The sequence below is a fragment of the Mixophyes fleayi genome, chromosome 1 (genome assembly GCF_038048845.1).
Source record: "Mixophyes fleayi isolate aMixFle1 chromosome 1, aMixFle1.hap1, whole genome shotgun sequence".
Taxonomy (NCBI): Eukaryota; Metazoa; Chordata; class Amphibia; order Anura; family Limnodynastidae; genus Mixophyes; species Mixophyes fleayi.
The window spans coordinates 339,421,294-339,439,503 of NC_134402.1; the positions used below are offsets into that span (position 1 = coordinate 339,421,294).

At 39.6% G+C, this 18,210-nt stretch overlaps 1 protein-coding gene across 1 annotated transcript in view; it reads right to left on the minus strand.

Moving 5' to 3' along the window:
• Positions 1 to 835: 835 nt before the first annotated feature.
• Positions 836 to 18,210, minus strand: part of LOC142160977 (clathrin heavy chain 1-like) — a 73,024-nt gene continuing 55,649 nt past the window's right edge. Inside the window, exons 21-32 of the mRNA XM_075216144.1 lie at positions 17,611 to 17,803; positions 17,255 to 17,412; positions 17,005 to 17,169; positions 16,778 to 16,885; positions 15,095 to 15,262; positions 14,771 to 14,920; positions 14,556 to 14,687; positions 13,717 to 13,827; positions 7,179 to 7,349; positions 6,416 to 6,637; positions 6,148 to 6,223; positions 836 to 3,359 (exon numbers count right to left, since the gene is read on the minus strand). Coding sequence (XP_075072245.1) covers positions 3,223 to 3,359; positions 6,148 to 6,223; positions 6,416 to 6,637; positions 7,179 to 7,349; positions 13,717 to 13,827; positions 14,556 to 14,687; positions 14,771 to 14,920; positions 15,095 to 15,262; positions 16,778 to 16,885; positions 17,005 to 17,169; positions 17,255 to 17,412; positions 17,611 to 17,803 — 1,791 coding nt within the window. The 3' untranslated portion in view covers positions 836 to 3,222. The remainder of the gene's footprint in view (positions 3,360 to 6,147; positions 6,224 to 6,415; positions 6,638 to 7,178; positions 7,350 to 13,716; positions 13,828 to 14,555; positions 14,688 to 14,770; positions 14,921 to 15,094; positions 15,263 to 16,777; positions 16,886 to 17,004; positions 17,170 to 17,254; positions 17,413 to 17,610; positions 17,804 to 18,210) is intronic.

Here is an 18,210-nt window from a genome sequence, read left to right on the forward strand (position 1 = left end):
GATCAATTGGTGTGAAGTGACACTTTCATAGTGGATGAGCATCAATTTTAGAGTGTGTGAGCACTTACGAGGCGTATACATATTATTGTTAGGTTGTTCTAATCCTGCACACTGTAAAACAGAGGACAGCCCGGACAACCAGCAGTTGAAAACCGGATACAATAAAAGGTGATTGAACGGTAATGAAAAGCACAAAAATAAAAAAAAAGTTGCCAGATTTAACCTGCACCTTCCTGCGTTTTATTCTACCAACTTTGGGATGAAAAACTATTGATTGAGCAGCATTTGTCACTTTGATTTATTCAGTCGACATCAACAAAAAATTGGAGTACTTACCTTAAAGCCAAATCTAAATTACAGATGCACTATGAAAAGACATTTTAAAACATGTAAAAAGAAAATATAAAAATGTTAATACTATGATATCGTAATGGACCTTGTTACCTCCCTCAGTGAAACCTACTGCGCCCTTAGCTGCCATGAAGTCAGGTGTGCGTAGAGATAAAGCCCTTTTCCGTAGCTAAACCATTACCTTCGGTTCTAATAAGCAGCTGAAGCATTTACATATCCAATTTTAATATTACAGTAGCACATAGCCGATAAAACAAGCTATATTTTAGATTTATTGGCCTTTTAACTTGTACAAATAAAGTATAGTGGTGTAGTGACTTATTAATGTTTAAACCCCGACCCATAAAATAGAGTGCTATAAAGCATACACCTTTAAACATAAATGCCATAGTCTAGTAACTTGGCACCTGTACCACCTATCATGGGCCTACACAATAATTTTCTTTACACTATTAATAACAAATCTTACCTTACCAGGATGCGCTTAAAGATTTAAGATTTATGATTTATTCAAATAGAGGTCAGAAAATACTGAACATTTCTCATCGTCATTTTGAATAACCCATTTGTCGGTACATTTTTGGTGAGGTTCCAGTTTTAACCATTAAATTGACAGGCAGAGTACATGTAAATCAGCAGCCATTGCATTTGGTGCACAAAATACAGCAGGGACAACACTTCTCAGCTTAAACACTTATAATTGAATGTCTGGTTGATAATATTCATGATTAGCACAATATTCATAGCCATAACTTATATAGGACATTCTAAATTCATTACATAAAATGCTATTGAGGATATGGTTTGATAGACATGGTACAAAGTAAACATAGGAACATTGTCATATTACAGAAAACAAAAAACATTCAGGTGGTGTGTAACTGAGCACAGGACAGCATGTAGAAATAAATCCCCATTTTAAGACAATGTAGAGGAGAGGAAGGTTGTAAGGAGACAATGTCTCATCATGCAGATCTGTACGACTTTAAGTATGGTATCCCGCACAACCTGCGTGGGTTCACTTCAGTCCATCAGAAGGCTCAGTAAATCATAGCTCTAATGGTCCAACTTGCAGCACATAGATAAATATGAAAAGGGCAAAAATTGTTTCTTGGATTCTTTCCACAAACAAATGAGAAGTACTCTTGGATTTAAGTGCAGTAATCTAGCATACTGCAACATGGAAACACAGGTTACATTAACAAAGCTATACATAGTATGGTTTTACTTCCTTTCTGTTGTTCATCGAGACATTGCATATCAAATAGAATTGTAAATCTGATTATCCATTCACTGCAGATTGACATGATCTGAACACAGGTAACAGTATACCCACAAAATAAGTCATCTATAAACAGTGAGACATGCACCACCTCCTTAAACAGTACATGGAGAATGAATAATCATGTATGGCAAAGAAAGGTGACATTGTCTGACATAAAGTGGTCTAATGGGCTTATTGTGCAATACGCTTAATTGCAATAAAACAGATCTCTATATTTTTTTTAAAACAATAGTAAACCACAACACGAAAAACGAATTTAGGATGTATAAAGAACATGCTTTGTCTCTATGTCACATGATTTAGTAGTTGATCAAAGTTAAGAACAAGCACATGAAAAAGTTCCCATGCACTGCTATACAGCATTGTGCCTAACAAGAGCAAGGCAAGAACAGTGTAAATAAGTGAAGATAAAGCAGTTCTCAGAACACAGGTCATGAACAATCTACAATTCTGCATGACTACCTGTGATTTATTTTACCATTGGCTCTGTCATTTGATCTTGTTGTGCCAGTGTTTGTTCAGAATTAGATGGTAGTTGGAGTAAACATTAACTGGTATGGCTACAATGGACTGCTTATTCTACATTTGTGTATGGTACTTTACCCTATAGATACTATAGGAGCCCCAACAGACAGGAGGGTGCACTGAATCTACATATAGTGTCAGAAAAAGCAGCGCAAAGAAACACATAATGCCTGTTCTATCTGTTTAAAATAAAACAAATTATATCTGTATGTATGTATACATACAAACATAGATACATACATATACACCCACATAAAATAAAATGGTGAATGGAGGATACCATCATGCAATATTGCTGGAGAGTAGGAGGTGTTAAGAAAATATGTAAACTGTTTTTCAGCAAACCAGTCTGATCAAACCACAAGGAAGGTTGAATTTGTTTAAATAGGTTTATACTTACTGTATTTAATATTACGATGCATTGTAGCAGGCTGAATTTTCCACACAAGCAATGCCCGTCTAACACATGGCAAACTGTACAAGCTCTAAACATAGTGGAGTATGTTTACTAAACAGTGCTTAATCCTGCTTAAGCAACCCCCCTCCCCACTAACAACAGAGGTGACATGTAGGGTGTAATGTTAAGAATAAGTGTTTTGTGAAAAAAGGAACAAATATAAAAGAAGATTGTTATATCAGATATGCTGCTGTGTTGGGAGACAGAAGACAATAGGGATATACACCTGCATGACTGTCCATGTTGACCACTTAAGGTGGGTTAAATGCACTGACTGGTAAGGGCTTGTGTATGAATATGGAGTTGCCATGTTTTGTGTTCAGCAGTGTACAGTACAGAATGGCTGCTCCGTAAGCATGTGTAAAATTCATGAAATCAATAAGGACAGCAGCTCTGAGCCCTTCCCCTCCATACAAAGAAATAAAACGTTTTAATGAAATTATGGTAGTGAATGGCTGAAAAGCTGCCTTTCTCAGATAAGTCTGTAAGAGAAAATGTAATAAATAATGGTGTCCAAAATGAACTACAGTCAGCTCCTGAAGTGTAGGCTAAAAGCACCCCGTCCTGGTGCATTCCAAGTGAGAAAGGAAGGAAACTGTAGGTTTTACATGTTGAAACCGTAGCCAGGAGAAACAGAAGGAGGAGGATGGGTGAACGTTGGTGGCGGGGTATAGCCATAAGCGAAGCCCGGTTGAGGCGGTACCACCCCGCTTGGACCTGCTGTAAGCATCAGCTGCTGGCCTGCAAATAGGAATATCAGTGAAAAGTTGTTACCATGAGACAGAAAACTCTCAACTATACAGTTACATATAAGTGCAATAACTTACTCTCACCTCTAAAACATTAGGCAAATTTTTTTTGGGTGTATAGAAGCCCTTACTATATGAATTAGCCTTCAGTATTTATTATCAAAGTTAGAATGAGGTGCAATAAGAAAACACATCTAGGTAAACTAAGCTCTAAAAAGAAGGCTAGTTGTTGCAAGAAATTCTATAAATTGTAATGAGAAATTAGTCCAGCATCAATAAAGGCTATCTGCAGCTGTGAGAACAATATTATGGAGTCATTGACTGTCTGCATATGTTGTAACAATGCCCCCTGCTGGGTGCAATGCAGCACAAGGAGTCCGTTATTTTTCTGCATAATCGACAGCATATACTTCAGGGAGTTTGTTGTACTACTACTATTTATCTGACCGAGACTTTACTCCTTCACTTTACTGCCACTGATCTTAGATCATAATGCAATCATGCTTCTGTAGCTAGCAGCTGATTGTATGTAATGGGTAAAAAATATTTTTTTCTATATTGCTTATGAGTCTTAACATACCTTAAAGCTTGACAGTGTATTATTATTGTAAATTTGCTATTCAGCGTGGGACAGTGGGGAAAACAAGACATATATAAAACAGGCACATACAGGGTAGACAAAATAAATGGAGACAAGAAAACAAAGGAAAAAAAAAAAAGATAGAAAGGGCCTTGCTTATGAGAAAGCTTACATTCTAAGTGGAAGAGGGCACAGCTGAAACAAGAGAAACAAGTGTGGCTGAGAGTGGAGATTGGGACAGTTGTGAGCGTGTTTTAGTGGGGTATGAATGTGGGTATTATAGGTGAGAGTAGGGTAAGCTCTAATAAAGAGATGGGCTTCAGAGTGTTTAAAGATTTGATGTCTGGGCAAAGTCTGATCGGGTGCAGTAGGGAATAACATAAGAGATCAGAAGTAGGTCTAACAGGGTGAGTATTCTGAGCTGAGATTTCAGATGTATGAAGGGGTGGAATTGTTGAGGGCTTTGTAGGTAGAGGCAAGTAATTTCAATTGAATTCTGGCAAACACGAGAAGTCAGTGTAGAGATTTTCAAAGTGGTGCGGCAAAAGAAGGAGACTAGTCTTGCTGCAGCATTTAAAATGGAATAAAAGTGGCGATATGTGGGTGAGGGGAATGCCAAATAGTAGGTGATTACAGTAGTCAAGGCAGCAGATGAGAGTGTGGATGAGAGTTTTGGTAGCATCTGCGGCAAGAAAAGGGCCTATTCTGGCAATGTCTCCAAGGTGGCAGGATAGGAAGAAAGTCTGGATGAGAGGAATATGAGTGAGATTTGAGGAAGATGGTCACTCTGGCAGGAGTGTGTCATTATGAATAGAGCCTGGGCTCTAAGGGTGGAGGAGCTTTTTCACCTCCTTCCCCCATTTATGCATTCTTTTATTTTAGATTACACTGTCTTTATATGACTAATACATATTGGCTAATGCGAAGAGGTCCAGTATTTTTTTAGGGTTTGGGGTTTTGTGTTTTAATAACAAATTGCATATTATTGCCTAGCAAGAGACTATTGCATTATATTGTTGTACGCCAATAGTAAGTGGACTGATACATTTTTCCACTTTGTACCCAAATGAACACTTGCTTATTAGGAGCTGTGCAATAATTTGATTATTAACATCTTCAGGATATATCAGAATTCTCCTATACATTTTATACCTGAAGAAACAAGCATTTGCTATACACTTCATAATACAGTTGCAGCCTATATCAGATCATTTTAATCATGAAATGAAATCATGTTGAAATGTCTGATGAGAAATAGTTTGTGTGTATGATATATATGTTTTAATAAATGTACTATTTTTTTATGTTACAAGAGTTGCAACACTATTTATTAAATTTTCATTATATTGATACTGGTTTATTAAATAATAGCGCAGTCCCCACTTTGTTTGGTTATATTAATGTACACAGTGGCAGTGTGTGCTCAATACAGCCATGCTTTGTTTCTCTCATTATTTGTACTAGGTGCAAGTTACCTCCCTGTGGGCTGTATAATGATATATCATAACAACTATGGTTACATTTTGTAAATATTACCAGCAGGCCCCAAAGATAAGCCTGATCCTGAAAAACAGCCCATGCAGATAGTTCATTCTATAGGATCAATGGCTTTAAGACACAAAAGCCTATTTTCATGTTAGTCTACCAGGTTAGCACCAATTTCAGCTGGTTAATAATACAGCAATGAGACTCAATTTGCAGAGTTAGTTGCCTTCACCAAGATATGATGATGCAGTAGTGCTGCCATAGAGGCCATGACTTTGGTGAAATTCTACAGATATAAAAAGGTGCACACAAAAATGGAAGTGAGCTCCCTCTAGACAAAAGTAGAGAAAGCACTAGTGAACCTCCCATACTGAGATATGGATGTAAGCTTCCTAACCATGTTACCTACACATTACATGAATTACAATTGGGCAAAAGGACATATTAGTTGACAGAAAGTGGAGTAGCAGCACAAAGTGCCAGGTAGAGGCTGCAAAGGTAAATAAAATCATTGGATGCACAAAAAGGGAAATAAATGTACGCGAAGCAAACATAATATACCTATACTCTATAAGTCACTAGTTGGGCCATTATCTGGACTATGGGAGCAGTTTTGGGCGCCTCAAATTAAGAACAGAGAATTTATGAAAGGTTGAGCTTTATGGCCCTTTGTCTTTTTTTTCAACCTTACCAACTATGACTTTTGGATACTCACCAAAAACTATAGGAGTTGGCTCTGTCACTTGCTCCTCCTCCTTTCTCAAACTCTCTGCAGCATGTAACTTATCCACCTGTTGGAAGAACATATAGCAGTTACATTTCATGTCCTCATTCACAGGGACACCTCTAACAGTACACAGTTACGTGAAGTGTGGGTGTTGGAGGCTGGTGATATTGTAGACATTACAGTGTTTCACTTAGATCTTTAATAGCTGTTCTCCTACAAAACTTTTTTTTAGCTGCAGAAAGATAGAATAACTCACTTTGCTCAAGTACTCTCTTGTGACCTGGATAAAATAAGGCATGGCAAACTCCATGATGTTGTGTCTCCAAGCCAACTCTAATACAATGTCTGGGTGTAGCAGGTCATAGCAAGTGAAGAGAGTTGCAGCAAAGCACTCGCGTTTCTCCTCCTCTAGAAACCACTGAAGCAGCTTCTCCGCCAGCTCGGTATCTTTTGATTCTGCAGCGTACAACATTGCGTCCTGTGAAGATACATAATAGCAGTAACAATGAGCCTGGTGCAGTTCTGTCAGATGAGCCTAGAATACTTTGATAAGTAAAATAACTGGGAGAAACAGGTGCTGCACACACCAGACATTAAAATAAAGCAACAGCGAGAGCTGCAAGAAAAAAAGAATCTTAATAGAGGCAGTTCACCAACCTTAACTCAATATACACAGGGTAAAAGGTAGGATCTGAGCGAAGTACTGTACCTGAATAAGTTCTTTTATATAATGATGTCTATTCCAGGTATACAGAGACAACAAAGAGCTTCTTTTCACGTGAATATATGAATCCATATATTTTACTATCCCCAACAAAATATATATTTTAATAAATAAGCAAATAAAAACCTGGTGTACACTGATACTGTACAGATTTGAATTTCTGTGGGAGTGAGTAGAATCCAGATGCGATAAGGACTGCATATGATAAGTTGTACAGTGAACTCACTGTTCTAATTCATATATTTTGCAGGTCTATTCTATATTTTGTATAATGAATTTTTTCTCACAATCTTACCTTATACAACCGGTCCTTCTTGCATAGCTCCACACTCTGCTTCCAACGGTTATTCCCCTTGTATAAATAAGCTGCAATCCGGCGGAACTCAATCAGCTCATGTTTCTCCAGCCGCTGTGCCAGGATGATGTTATCAAAGTTATCATATGCATCAATGGATGCTCTCAAGCCCTGTGAACAGACAAGAACTTATACACAACTTTCCAGCATTCTAAATATTACACACACATATAAGCGAGGCACACACACATATAAGCGAGGCACACACACACACACACACACACACACACACACACACACACACACACACACACACACACACACACACACACACACACACAAAATCTCCACAGCAATCTTTTTTTTAGTACAGTGTAATACAATTAGAAATTTGCAAAACTAGTGAAACTAGAAAATGTTATGTTTTAGCTACTTTCTGCTCAAGTAATTTGCATAATTTAGCATTTAAAAAAAAAAACCTGAAAAATTGTGGCTGGTTTACTACTTATCAAAAAAATATCTTCCATAAATCACACTTGTTATATTTCTGTTTATATAGGTGTATACTTTGTAATCAAGTTTACTCCAAACACCAGGGTCGGCTCAAGGAATAAGAAATTATTTTAGGAAACGTGTTTAAAGCCTGAATTAGCATTTTAATAAATTAAAAAGTTAATCTGGGAAACAGAAAAAGTATTATTATTTGCAGTTTGTTTAGATCTACAATGTAAGCAAGATACAGCATGGCAGGACCCTACCTAGATAATTTGGTCTAAAATGATTTCATGTGTCTAGGTTAAGAACACCAAGAATGCAGTATAAACAGAAATTCTAACCTCTTTTAGACTGATGCACAACTACTTCTGGTGATCACAGTGAATTTTGCATTTATGTTAAAATGATTAAAAATAATCCTTTTATACAGGTATCTTGATAGATAGAAGATACTAAAATACATAGCATTCTTTAGTTAACATTTTATAATAAATGATAATGAGGAGGTGAAATACTGGAGGCGATTTCGCTCTCATGCTGTTATTAAACCTTACATTACCTTAAGGTACATGTCATCCTTGGCTTTCTTGGAATGAGGTATGTTCTCACTTTCTTCTGGAATGAGATATAGGGCCTGATTCATTAAGGATCTTAACTTAAGAAACTTCTTATTTCAGTCTCCTGGACAAAACTATGTTACAATGCAAGGGGTGCAAATTAGTTTTCTGTTTTGCACATAAGTTAAACACTGACTGTTTTTTCATGTAACACACAAATAATTGATAGCTTATTTGTACACTGAAATTTAAAGTTGATATTTGTGTGCTACATGAAAAAACAGACAGTATTTAACTTATGTGCAAAAACAGAAAACTAATTTGCACCCCTTGCATTGTAACATAGTTTTGTCCAGGAGACTGAAATAAGAAGTTTCTTAAGTTAAGATCCTTAATGAATCAGGCCCTATATCTCATTCCAGAAGAAAGCCAGAACATACCTCATTCCAAGAAAGCCAAGGATGACATGTACCTCAGCAGGCTGTCAGCAAAAGACACGGCAATAGCAGCCACCTGATACGGACTCATGCTCCTCTCGCAACAGTTGCACTTGTTTGACTAATTCATGCCACAACGAGGCTCAGACTTCAGGATTGCCTGTCCTTCACTTCTGAGCAGACATGGCAATCATCTCGGGGAAAAGTTACTCCACAAGGATGTCTCTAACAATTTTGTGGAGCAGTGGTGTTACCTGGAGGTCAAACTGATGGCCTTTCAACTAAACCATAGACACATCTTTACTTGATTACATTTGTTATAATTTCTATGTGTATTGTAATTTTTACTTTATTGTGCTGATGTTTATTAAATCAAGATCAATTTTATCATAAGCCATGCCAGTTGTAATTCATTATACAGGGTGATTCAAAAGTCGCAGTACACCCTTTTATTTCAAAAACTCTACAGGAAATTGGGAAACCTGAATACTCCAGTAAGGTATGGGTGACGTGGTCTATCTTTTACGGTATGTCCCAAACATGGGCGCCATCTTGAAATCGGCCAATCGGCCCAATTCCTGTAGAGTTTTTGAAATAAAAGGGTGTACTGCGACTTTTGAATCACCCTGTAGAGTTAGTCCCCATCACTAGAACGAATAGGGACACATATATAGGCACCAACATCAGTCAGGTCTGTTATACTGAGAGCTGAATCTTTTTGTTCTGATTATTTAAACCACCAAGTGGACCACTATTGTTCAAGGACCAGGGATCCAAAGACGTTCACATCAGAGTGCATAGGTCTTGCAAACTCTGTGACAGTTTTAAGCGGAGACAGGTTTAACATAGTCTGAATCACTTTTTCAGAGAGACCCTTAGCTCAGAATCCAGCAGGGTAAAGGCAGATGAGCTAGTGGTGAAGAAAGGTACTTTGAGAGAAGAGATCCTCACTAAATGGAAATCTCTAGCCTAGTTCATTCACCATCTTTGGTATGTTGGTGTACTAGGCTTTTTTCACCCAATCTGGTGCCACTAAGATCAATGGAGCTCCTTTCCTCTTGATCTTTTTTGATTACACGAGAAAGCATGGCAGGAAAAATGAATATCAGACAAAAGTTCCACAACACTGTAATGGCATCCATAAAGCACGGCCAAGTATCCCTGGTTATGGAACAAAACAGTTCCACCTAGTGATTAACACAGGAGGCCATCAAGTCAACCTCCAATAAACCCCACCTTCTATGATATGAACATTTCTGGCCGCAGAGACCATTCTCCTGGGAGAACGAACTCTCAATTTTCGACCCCTGGGATGCATACTGCTGATATTGACCACACAAGCAGAGTGTTTGACACAGCTCTGAGTTCTAGATCACTGATGGTTGGCTCTGACTCCAACGCTGGACCAGAGATCCTGAAGGGCAGATACAACATCACTGCCCTTCAAACCTGAAAGCTGGCACCTGTCATTAAGTCCCAGATGTAAAAAAAAAAGGTCAGGCCATTTTCAGATTGTCCGCCATGAGTCACCACAGAAGTAATGTGTTTGAGGCGACAGTCTGATGAAGTGTAAGTTGGATTTGGACCACTTTCACAAAAAAAAAAAAAAATTTTTTATACTCATGATAAATCCGTTTCTCTGATTCCATCTGGGGGACACTGCTACCATAGAGTGGAGGTGGAGTTGGTATTTAACAGATTATCAATGCTGACAAACCTCTCCCCTCTGCAACCCCCTCAGTCTAAGTATAAAGCCCCAAGGAAGGGGAGTCAACCAACCAGAGACTAAGCAGAAGAGCAGAAGAGAGGGAACGCAGTGTTCCCCAGATGGAATCAGATAAACGGATTTATTGCGAGTATAAAAATCCTCTTTTCTAAAGACACTGGGGGACACTGCTATCATGGAGACGATCTAAAGCAGCCCCCCCTTAAGGGAGGGACCGCTCTGACAGCCCGGCACGTAGAGCACTACTGCCAAAAGCAGCGTCTGCTGAAACAAATACATTGAATTGATAAAATTTGGTAAAAGTATGGATCGAGGACCACATGGCTGCCCTGCACAACTGGTCAGCTGAGGGCCCATTTTGTGCAGCCCAGGACGCCTCCACTGAGCAGGTAGAATGGGCAACAATATGATCTGGCAGAGGTTTGTTAGCACTGACATAAGCCTGATCAATAGTAGAAAGTAATCAATTGCTTAGAGGCCGGGCATCCTCTTTTTGAGGAGTCAAACAAAATAAATAATGAATCTGTGCAGCGAATCTTTGATGTCCTCCGGACATAAATTCTTAGAGCCCTAACCACATCCAGAAACTCCATGGAATCTGTCCCTGAAAACTGTGGTCCACCCGTAAATACTGGAACCATTACTTCTTGGTTCAGATGAAAGCTGGAAACCACCTTTGGTAGGAAAGAAGGAACTGTTCTGAGAACCGCCTTATCATTGTGAAAGATATGGTTCACGACATGAGAGCACCCAATTCGGAAACTCTACGAGCCGATGCAATAGCTAGTAGAAATACAATGTTCATAGTCAAGAACCGTAATTCAGCAGTGTGTAACAGTTTAAAAGGAGCATCTTGAAGCATATTAAGCACCAGGTTTAGATCCCAGGGTGCAGTTGGTGGAATATATGGAGGCTGGATACGCAGGACTCCTTGCAAGAAGGTCTTGACATCCGGAATGTCTGCGAAGCGAAGGTGAAAATACACACGACAAGGCCGATATCTGTACTTTCAATGAACCTAGACGAAGGCCCGCATCCAAGCCATCTTGGAGAAAAGCCAGAAACCTTGAACGACAAAAAGCAGCCGGCATGGTCGGCTCTCACACCATCTAATGTAGGTTCGCCAGATGCAGTGGTAAATAAGAGCCGAAACTGGTTTTCCAGCCCAAAGTAGGGTGTTCGCTACTCGTGGAGAGAAACCTCTGGACCTCCACATGTTGGCCTCAACAGCCATGCCGTTAAATTCAGCAGAGGCAAGTCCTGATGTGTGAGCGGCCCTTGCTGAAGAGGGTCTTCTCAAAGAGGTAACTTGAGACCTGGACCTACCGCTAGCCTCAGAATTTCTGCGTACCAAACTCGCCGTGGCCAAGCGGGAGCCACCAGTATGACTGGGAGTCCCCTTTGCTTTACTCGCCGAAGGAGGCGGGTAATCATATGGATGGGGGGGTGGGGTACTCCAACCTGAAGTCCCATGGCATCGTCATTACGTTGATGGCCACCGTCAAGGGGTCTCTTGCTTGAGAGCCAAACTGGAGGTACCTTCCTGTTGTGACGAGATGCCATTAAGTCCAGGTTCGGGATTCCCCATCGCAGGACCAGAGACTGGAAGACCTCCGGATGGGACCACTCGCCCGGCAATATCGCATGCCGGCTGACAAAGTCTGCTTCCCAGTTTTCCTGAAATAAAAAAATTTGCTGCCCAGGTCAAGATCTGAGCCGCCACCCTCATTGCTCCCGTGCTTCTCCTGGCTCCCTGTCTGTTGACATAAGACACTGCCGCCGCATTGTCGGACTGCAGACGGACTGGGTGTCCATAAAGTATTGCCTGGGCCCTCTGTAAGGCCATTAGCATGGCGTTTAGTTCCAGAATGTTGATGGGGAGAGAAGTATCCCGAGCGGTCCAGGGTACCTGGAACTGTAAATGAAGTACCACAGCCCCCCATCCTGTCAGGCTGGCGTCTGTGGTTACTAAGATCCAGTATCCACAGACGGCAGATTTTTTTTTTCTTCCCAGGTATTACTACTATAAAGACTACTATAATTTTTTTTTTTTTTTAATCAACATTTTATTCTGGTGGGTTGGGTACTAAATTACTGCTTAGTAAAAGCAAACACTACTTACCACGACTGCAGGATCCCGAACCACGGATGGCTGACACGCTGACATTCACAGCTGTTGGAAAAAGTGAAGTGCAATCATTTCGACGATTAAACATGCCGCCTCCCAGGAGGAAGTCAGTTTCCATGGCAACAGTGTCATTGCGGCAGTTAAAGGGGCAATGCAAGGAATGGCGTGCTGTACAATGTACATTAGTTAAAAGCATCGCCCCTTTAACAGCTGTAATGACACTGTTGCCGTGGAAGCTGACGTCTTCCTGGGAGGCGGCATGTTCAATCGTCGAAATGATTGCACTTCAATTTTTCCAACGGCCGTGAATGTCAGCGTGTCAGCCAGCCATGGTTCGGGATCCTGCAGTCGTGGTAAGTAGTGTCGGCTTTTACTAAGCCGTGATTATGAGAACCACAGATTCTGGTCCCTTTCAATTTGCTTCTGAATTCATATGCTACACCAATAAATATGGGCCTAGATTTTACACCTACGTCTGGTTCTCCAGACTCAACTGTAGTTTGGCCAAATTTCACTCAAACTTTGACCTGTCCTAGCTGTAAGATCGTACCAGCATACCAGCAAGTTTTTACAACATCCTATAGGATTGTGTGCAACAAGAACTGCCCCTTATACATGATAAGGGTTTGTAGCTACTAAGATTACAAGTTATATTTCTTGGGATATTAACTCATTTTACTATTAAAAAACATTTAAAGTTTTTATAGATGAAGCTGCATGCATCTGCGAGTCCCCGCTCCTTGAAGCAATACCATAAACACTTGGTTAATTCCTCCATTATAAACAATGGCTTTACAGTAGAAAAAAATCCACAAATAAGTTCCGAAAAGTATGACGAGCCTGGTTAAACTGAACAGAGACAGGTGATTCAAACTCCAACAGAGCTAGATAGCTATTGCCTCTAAGGTTCCGTTTCTAGGTCTACCCAACTTGTATAGGCATCTCTCCCCAAGCAGGGGAGCTGTACCCTGTACAGATATCCAGCTCCTATTTCCTCGCCACTTCATGCACTTGATTTACACTAACAAACAATGTTATTTTGTGATAATGTGTTTACGCTTACATTTAATATGTGGTAGAAGTGGCCTCTATCAACTTATGATTTGCTCTGTATGTACTTACTGAATGTATTACATTTGTACTATGTTCATGTACTGTTTTTATCGACATAACATGTTTCCAAATAAAACATTACCTGGTAATCCTCCTCTTCTGTCAGCAAGTTGTTGAGAGCCTCATTTACAGACTTGTTGTTGTGATTTTGAACAGAGCGCAAGTACGGCTTAACAAGGGGCAACTGGTTCATCTATAGAAAGGTCAAAGATCAGATTCCAGTTAAAGCAGCGATATAATGATTTGTAGAAGGACAGTTAAGCTAAGTAGCTTTTAAGCATATCATTTTTCTTGCTATTTAAATTAAAACATAGTATTTCCTTTTCAAAGTCTCTCTGGTGGTTACAAAATATGGCTGCCAGACACTGACACAGGCTCACAGCTATCAGCATGTCATGTGAAAGCAGAAAAGGGAGGAGGACGACTTCACATTACACAGAAAAGACAGAGCCAAGCAGGCGTTCCAAAACCCCACTGCTCACAGCATGTGCCATACACAGTAAAGTCCATAAATTTTAGGACATTGACAATTTTCATATTTTGGGTTCTATACACCACCACAATGGATTTGAAATGACACTAACAAGATGTGCTTTAACTGCAAACGTTCAGCTTTAATTTGAGGGTATTTACATCCAAATCAGGTGAACAGTGTAGGAAGTACAACGGTTTCTATATGTGCCTCCCACGGGTCTACCTACTAGTTGAGAGAGTGTGAGTGTGAGTGTGGTGTTTTAAAAAAAAATAAAAAATATTTGGATGATCAATTTCTGAAAATATTTCTGCTAAAAGGAGATGAAATTCAATTATACACACCTAATGCTGAGGGAAACCCATACATGTAAAATTACAGGGATGGAATTCGGAAAGAATATAGGAATAAATAAAGAGTAAATGTTAGGCCCATCAATTACTACTCACCTTAGAAAAGAAGGTGACTGCTCGTGTGTGGTCCAATCGTGGAGATAAGACCAAAAGGAGATCATTAATTAACAAAGGTTTATACTCCTGGTAGAACTGAAGGGCTTTGTAATACAGTTCCACATTGGCTACCTGTAAGTAGAAATGATGGTCACTGAAGACTTGTGCATAACCGCAACACTAAGGAAAAAGATATATAGTATTTAATGTATTACCTTGGTGACAATGTCCTTAAATTGTCCTTCTTTCCACGCGGTGGTGGGATGGCTCATCATGGTGATAATAGCATTATCAAACTCCTCATACTTATCATATAGGAAAACTAGTTCACCCCATAGATGGGCCTGCTCTGCAGCACGTAGGACCTAAAAGCATAACAAAAGAAATAGGATTAATGCAACAACTGAACAACTACAATTGTGAATCTTTGCTGGATTACTATATTAAATGTAGCTATCAAATTAAAAACACAATCCAATGTCCCCATTGTCCCCAAAGGATAACAGATAAATAAGGATACAAATCTGCTTTTAACTCACCTTAGGGATGTTGACTCTGGACCAGAATAGCTCTAAGTGTTCACGCATTTTCTGAGGTTTGAATTTGGAGTACAGAATGGCAAGCTCGGTGAACATGCCCATGTGTGCACGTTCCAAGCCCAGAGCTGCCTCCAGGAGTGCAATGAGCTCCTCAAAATAGCCCTGATCCTATTGAGATGAAAGGAAGAGAGAATGATGAAAGGAATTCCATGAGCAGATCTGGCTAATAATCACAAACTTGAGGACTGGCAATGATGCCTCCTCCGTTTAAAGATATAGATGCACATTTACAATGAGACATTGTAAAATGCCCCAGGAAAAACAAACTCCACCGCAACCTTTTGTAGAACTGTTGTTCCAGATGAAAACATATCGCTTCTGATTCCAGCTTATCATCGAATCCTATTTTTTTTCCAAAAATACTGCTTTGTTAAGCCTGATTTAGGTTTTAAATAAGTCAGGAGAAACCTGGAGGGGGTCCGACAAATTTATTGAAAATTTGGTTACCTTCTGGAGCTATATTGGGAACTCATTTTCATCTGGGCAGCAAATGTCACTTCACCTTTTGGATTTATCCCGATTATCAAGCGCACATTCAGGTGGCACCAGAATTCTGTCATATTCAAGTACTTCTCACTGATTTACACCAATATTATATTCACTCAACTTGTTACTACTAGATTGTGGAACTCCCCACAAAAGTACAAAAAGCTGGAAAGTTTATGAAGGCCGTTGTGGCAGACTAGCTAGAGGACCTTAAAAAAACAAACACTTTTCTGGGGTACCTACTGTGTCCCTAAACATCACCTTTACAACATGGTGTGGAGCTAGAGCTTTGTGCAATGTGTCTGCAGCTTGTTGGACTCTATTACTCCCCTATATTTCCGCATGTTCCACATTTTTTGTCTATAGCAGAAGACCATAATTGGCTAAGTATTATATTCTATATCTTGCTCACATACGATCTGAACACTCTCTTGCCTCTTTACAGCTTTTAAAAGACGACACTGACTTCCTAAACATATCATAGTTGAAGATATGAAAGATTTCTCCAGCTTTTACGGTTTGATCATTCAGTTCTTAGGGTAGTCATACGTCCCTTTGAGGAATTGTGTTTTTCAGGCCCCCTAAATCTTTTAGCAATGGACAATGCATTTCTCCAAAAAAGGATTCAATTGTTCTAAAATGCTTTTATACATAATGCACAATAGGAGAAAGCCGCTTACCTCCTCTTACACAGCTATGCCAGACAAAGATCAAATGATTCAACAAAAATTCACACTTACATGCCAATGATCCCATCCTCCCCGACTGTCATGTACAAGAAGGAACCTTTTGTTAAATATGGTGAGGGCACGCCATTGGCCAGCAGCCTTCTACACAACTTTAGCTCTAATTACTTCTATTCTAGGTGTCACAATAGTTTTATATCTCATTGTAACCTGGTTAGGCTCTAGGAAGACCTGATCCCATCAAGCACTGGCCACACACTCCTAAGGTTTCCCTTAAGTAAGAAGGCAATTGTCTTTAAATGGAAACCGACTTCCTGCATATAATTTATTTCTGTGAAGTGGCAACAATGTTTTCAATCCATGAGTATAAAGGGTTCATTTAAGTATCTACCGGGGAACAAGTCAGTCAGCTCATAACAGCAAGCAATGAGCAGGTCATTTCTATACCCACCTGGTAATAAGTGATTAGTTCCTCCAGCTCATCTGCATGAATCACAATGTGCAAGCCACACATTTGTGCCAAACGGTACTCAGCACCATCCACACAAGCAAAACAGACCTTGGGAAAAGAAGCACAAAAAGGATTAAAAATGTAGACATTGAGATGAGAGGAGATTATTATGCGCTCACAGCTTTTAATACATATAACCATGTTGTGGAACTCTTAATATGTCCTACCTCTTTCCATGTGCGGGTGCTATTGGCTTTCCGTGCACTGTCCACAGCAGCCTGATACTCCCCAAGGTGTACTAGAGTGGAGGCCAACCGGGCAAAATTCGATACATTGTTATAAAGAAGTTTGGCAGCATCATACATGCCCTCATCATAACAGCGATCGCCCACCTAAATGCCATAAGAGAAATGATGGTGAGCTTTAGAAATCTCGGATAGCACAGTAAATGCTCAGGTCTAGTAAACACTGAAATACCTGCTGAATGTGGGCATTATTAGGACCGCTGACAAATTCCTCCAGTTCTGACAAACGATTTGTTTTTGCCAAAGCAAATATGAGTTCAGTCTCCACGTACGATTCCCTGGCCTTCTTTCTTGCCATTTGTAAGAATTTTACCAAGTCCTCCCAGTTACCTGTGAAACAATCAAATACTTGTAAATACAACTGCAGCCAAACCATGCAAACAGAGCCACAATACAGAGAAGAATGAAAGCTGCTTAGGGTGCAATAAATGATATCTGTCATAAAATAAAATGTTGTTGATGTTGTAAACAGATACATTTATTGAAAAACTAGCAAATAGTCAGATGAAAATTGAGAAAATCACTCACCGTTCCTGCTAGCTGCCTGTTCCACTTCCATATAAGCAGAGGGGTCATCTGCTTTAATATAGGAGTCTATAGCTTCCTTCACCAAGTCTTTCTGTAGCTGAGCCCTGCCCAGCTGGCTCCACACAGCAGGTTCATTGCATTTCTCTGCAAATTCATAAGCACGATCCAGATTCCCAATATGTTCAATCAGGACCTTTAAGAGGTGGCATAGAACACAAACAATATAATTACTGTAAAAACCCACACACACACTCACCACCCTCAATATGAGAACAACTTGCTGTGATATTGAATAAGTGCTTTGTCTTAGTTATCATGCTTTGATACTTTTATGAAATAATATGAAATTAAATTTAAGAAATAAATTATAAATTTTCAAAATGGACAGCACCACTTATGGCATAAATATCTGTCTGAGGTAGTGATAATTATTACTCTAACTCAGAGCGAGTTCAATAAAGACAAACTGCACAAGATGGGAAAGACGGAACACAATATTGACTAGTATTCAGGGTTCTAACAGTGTTCACAACAAATAAGCATAAAACAACATAGAATTTGACAGCAGATAAGAACAGCTTGGCCCATTTAGTCTGCCCA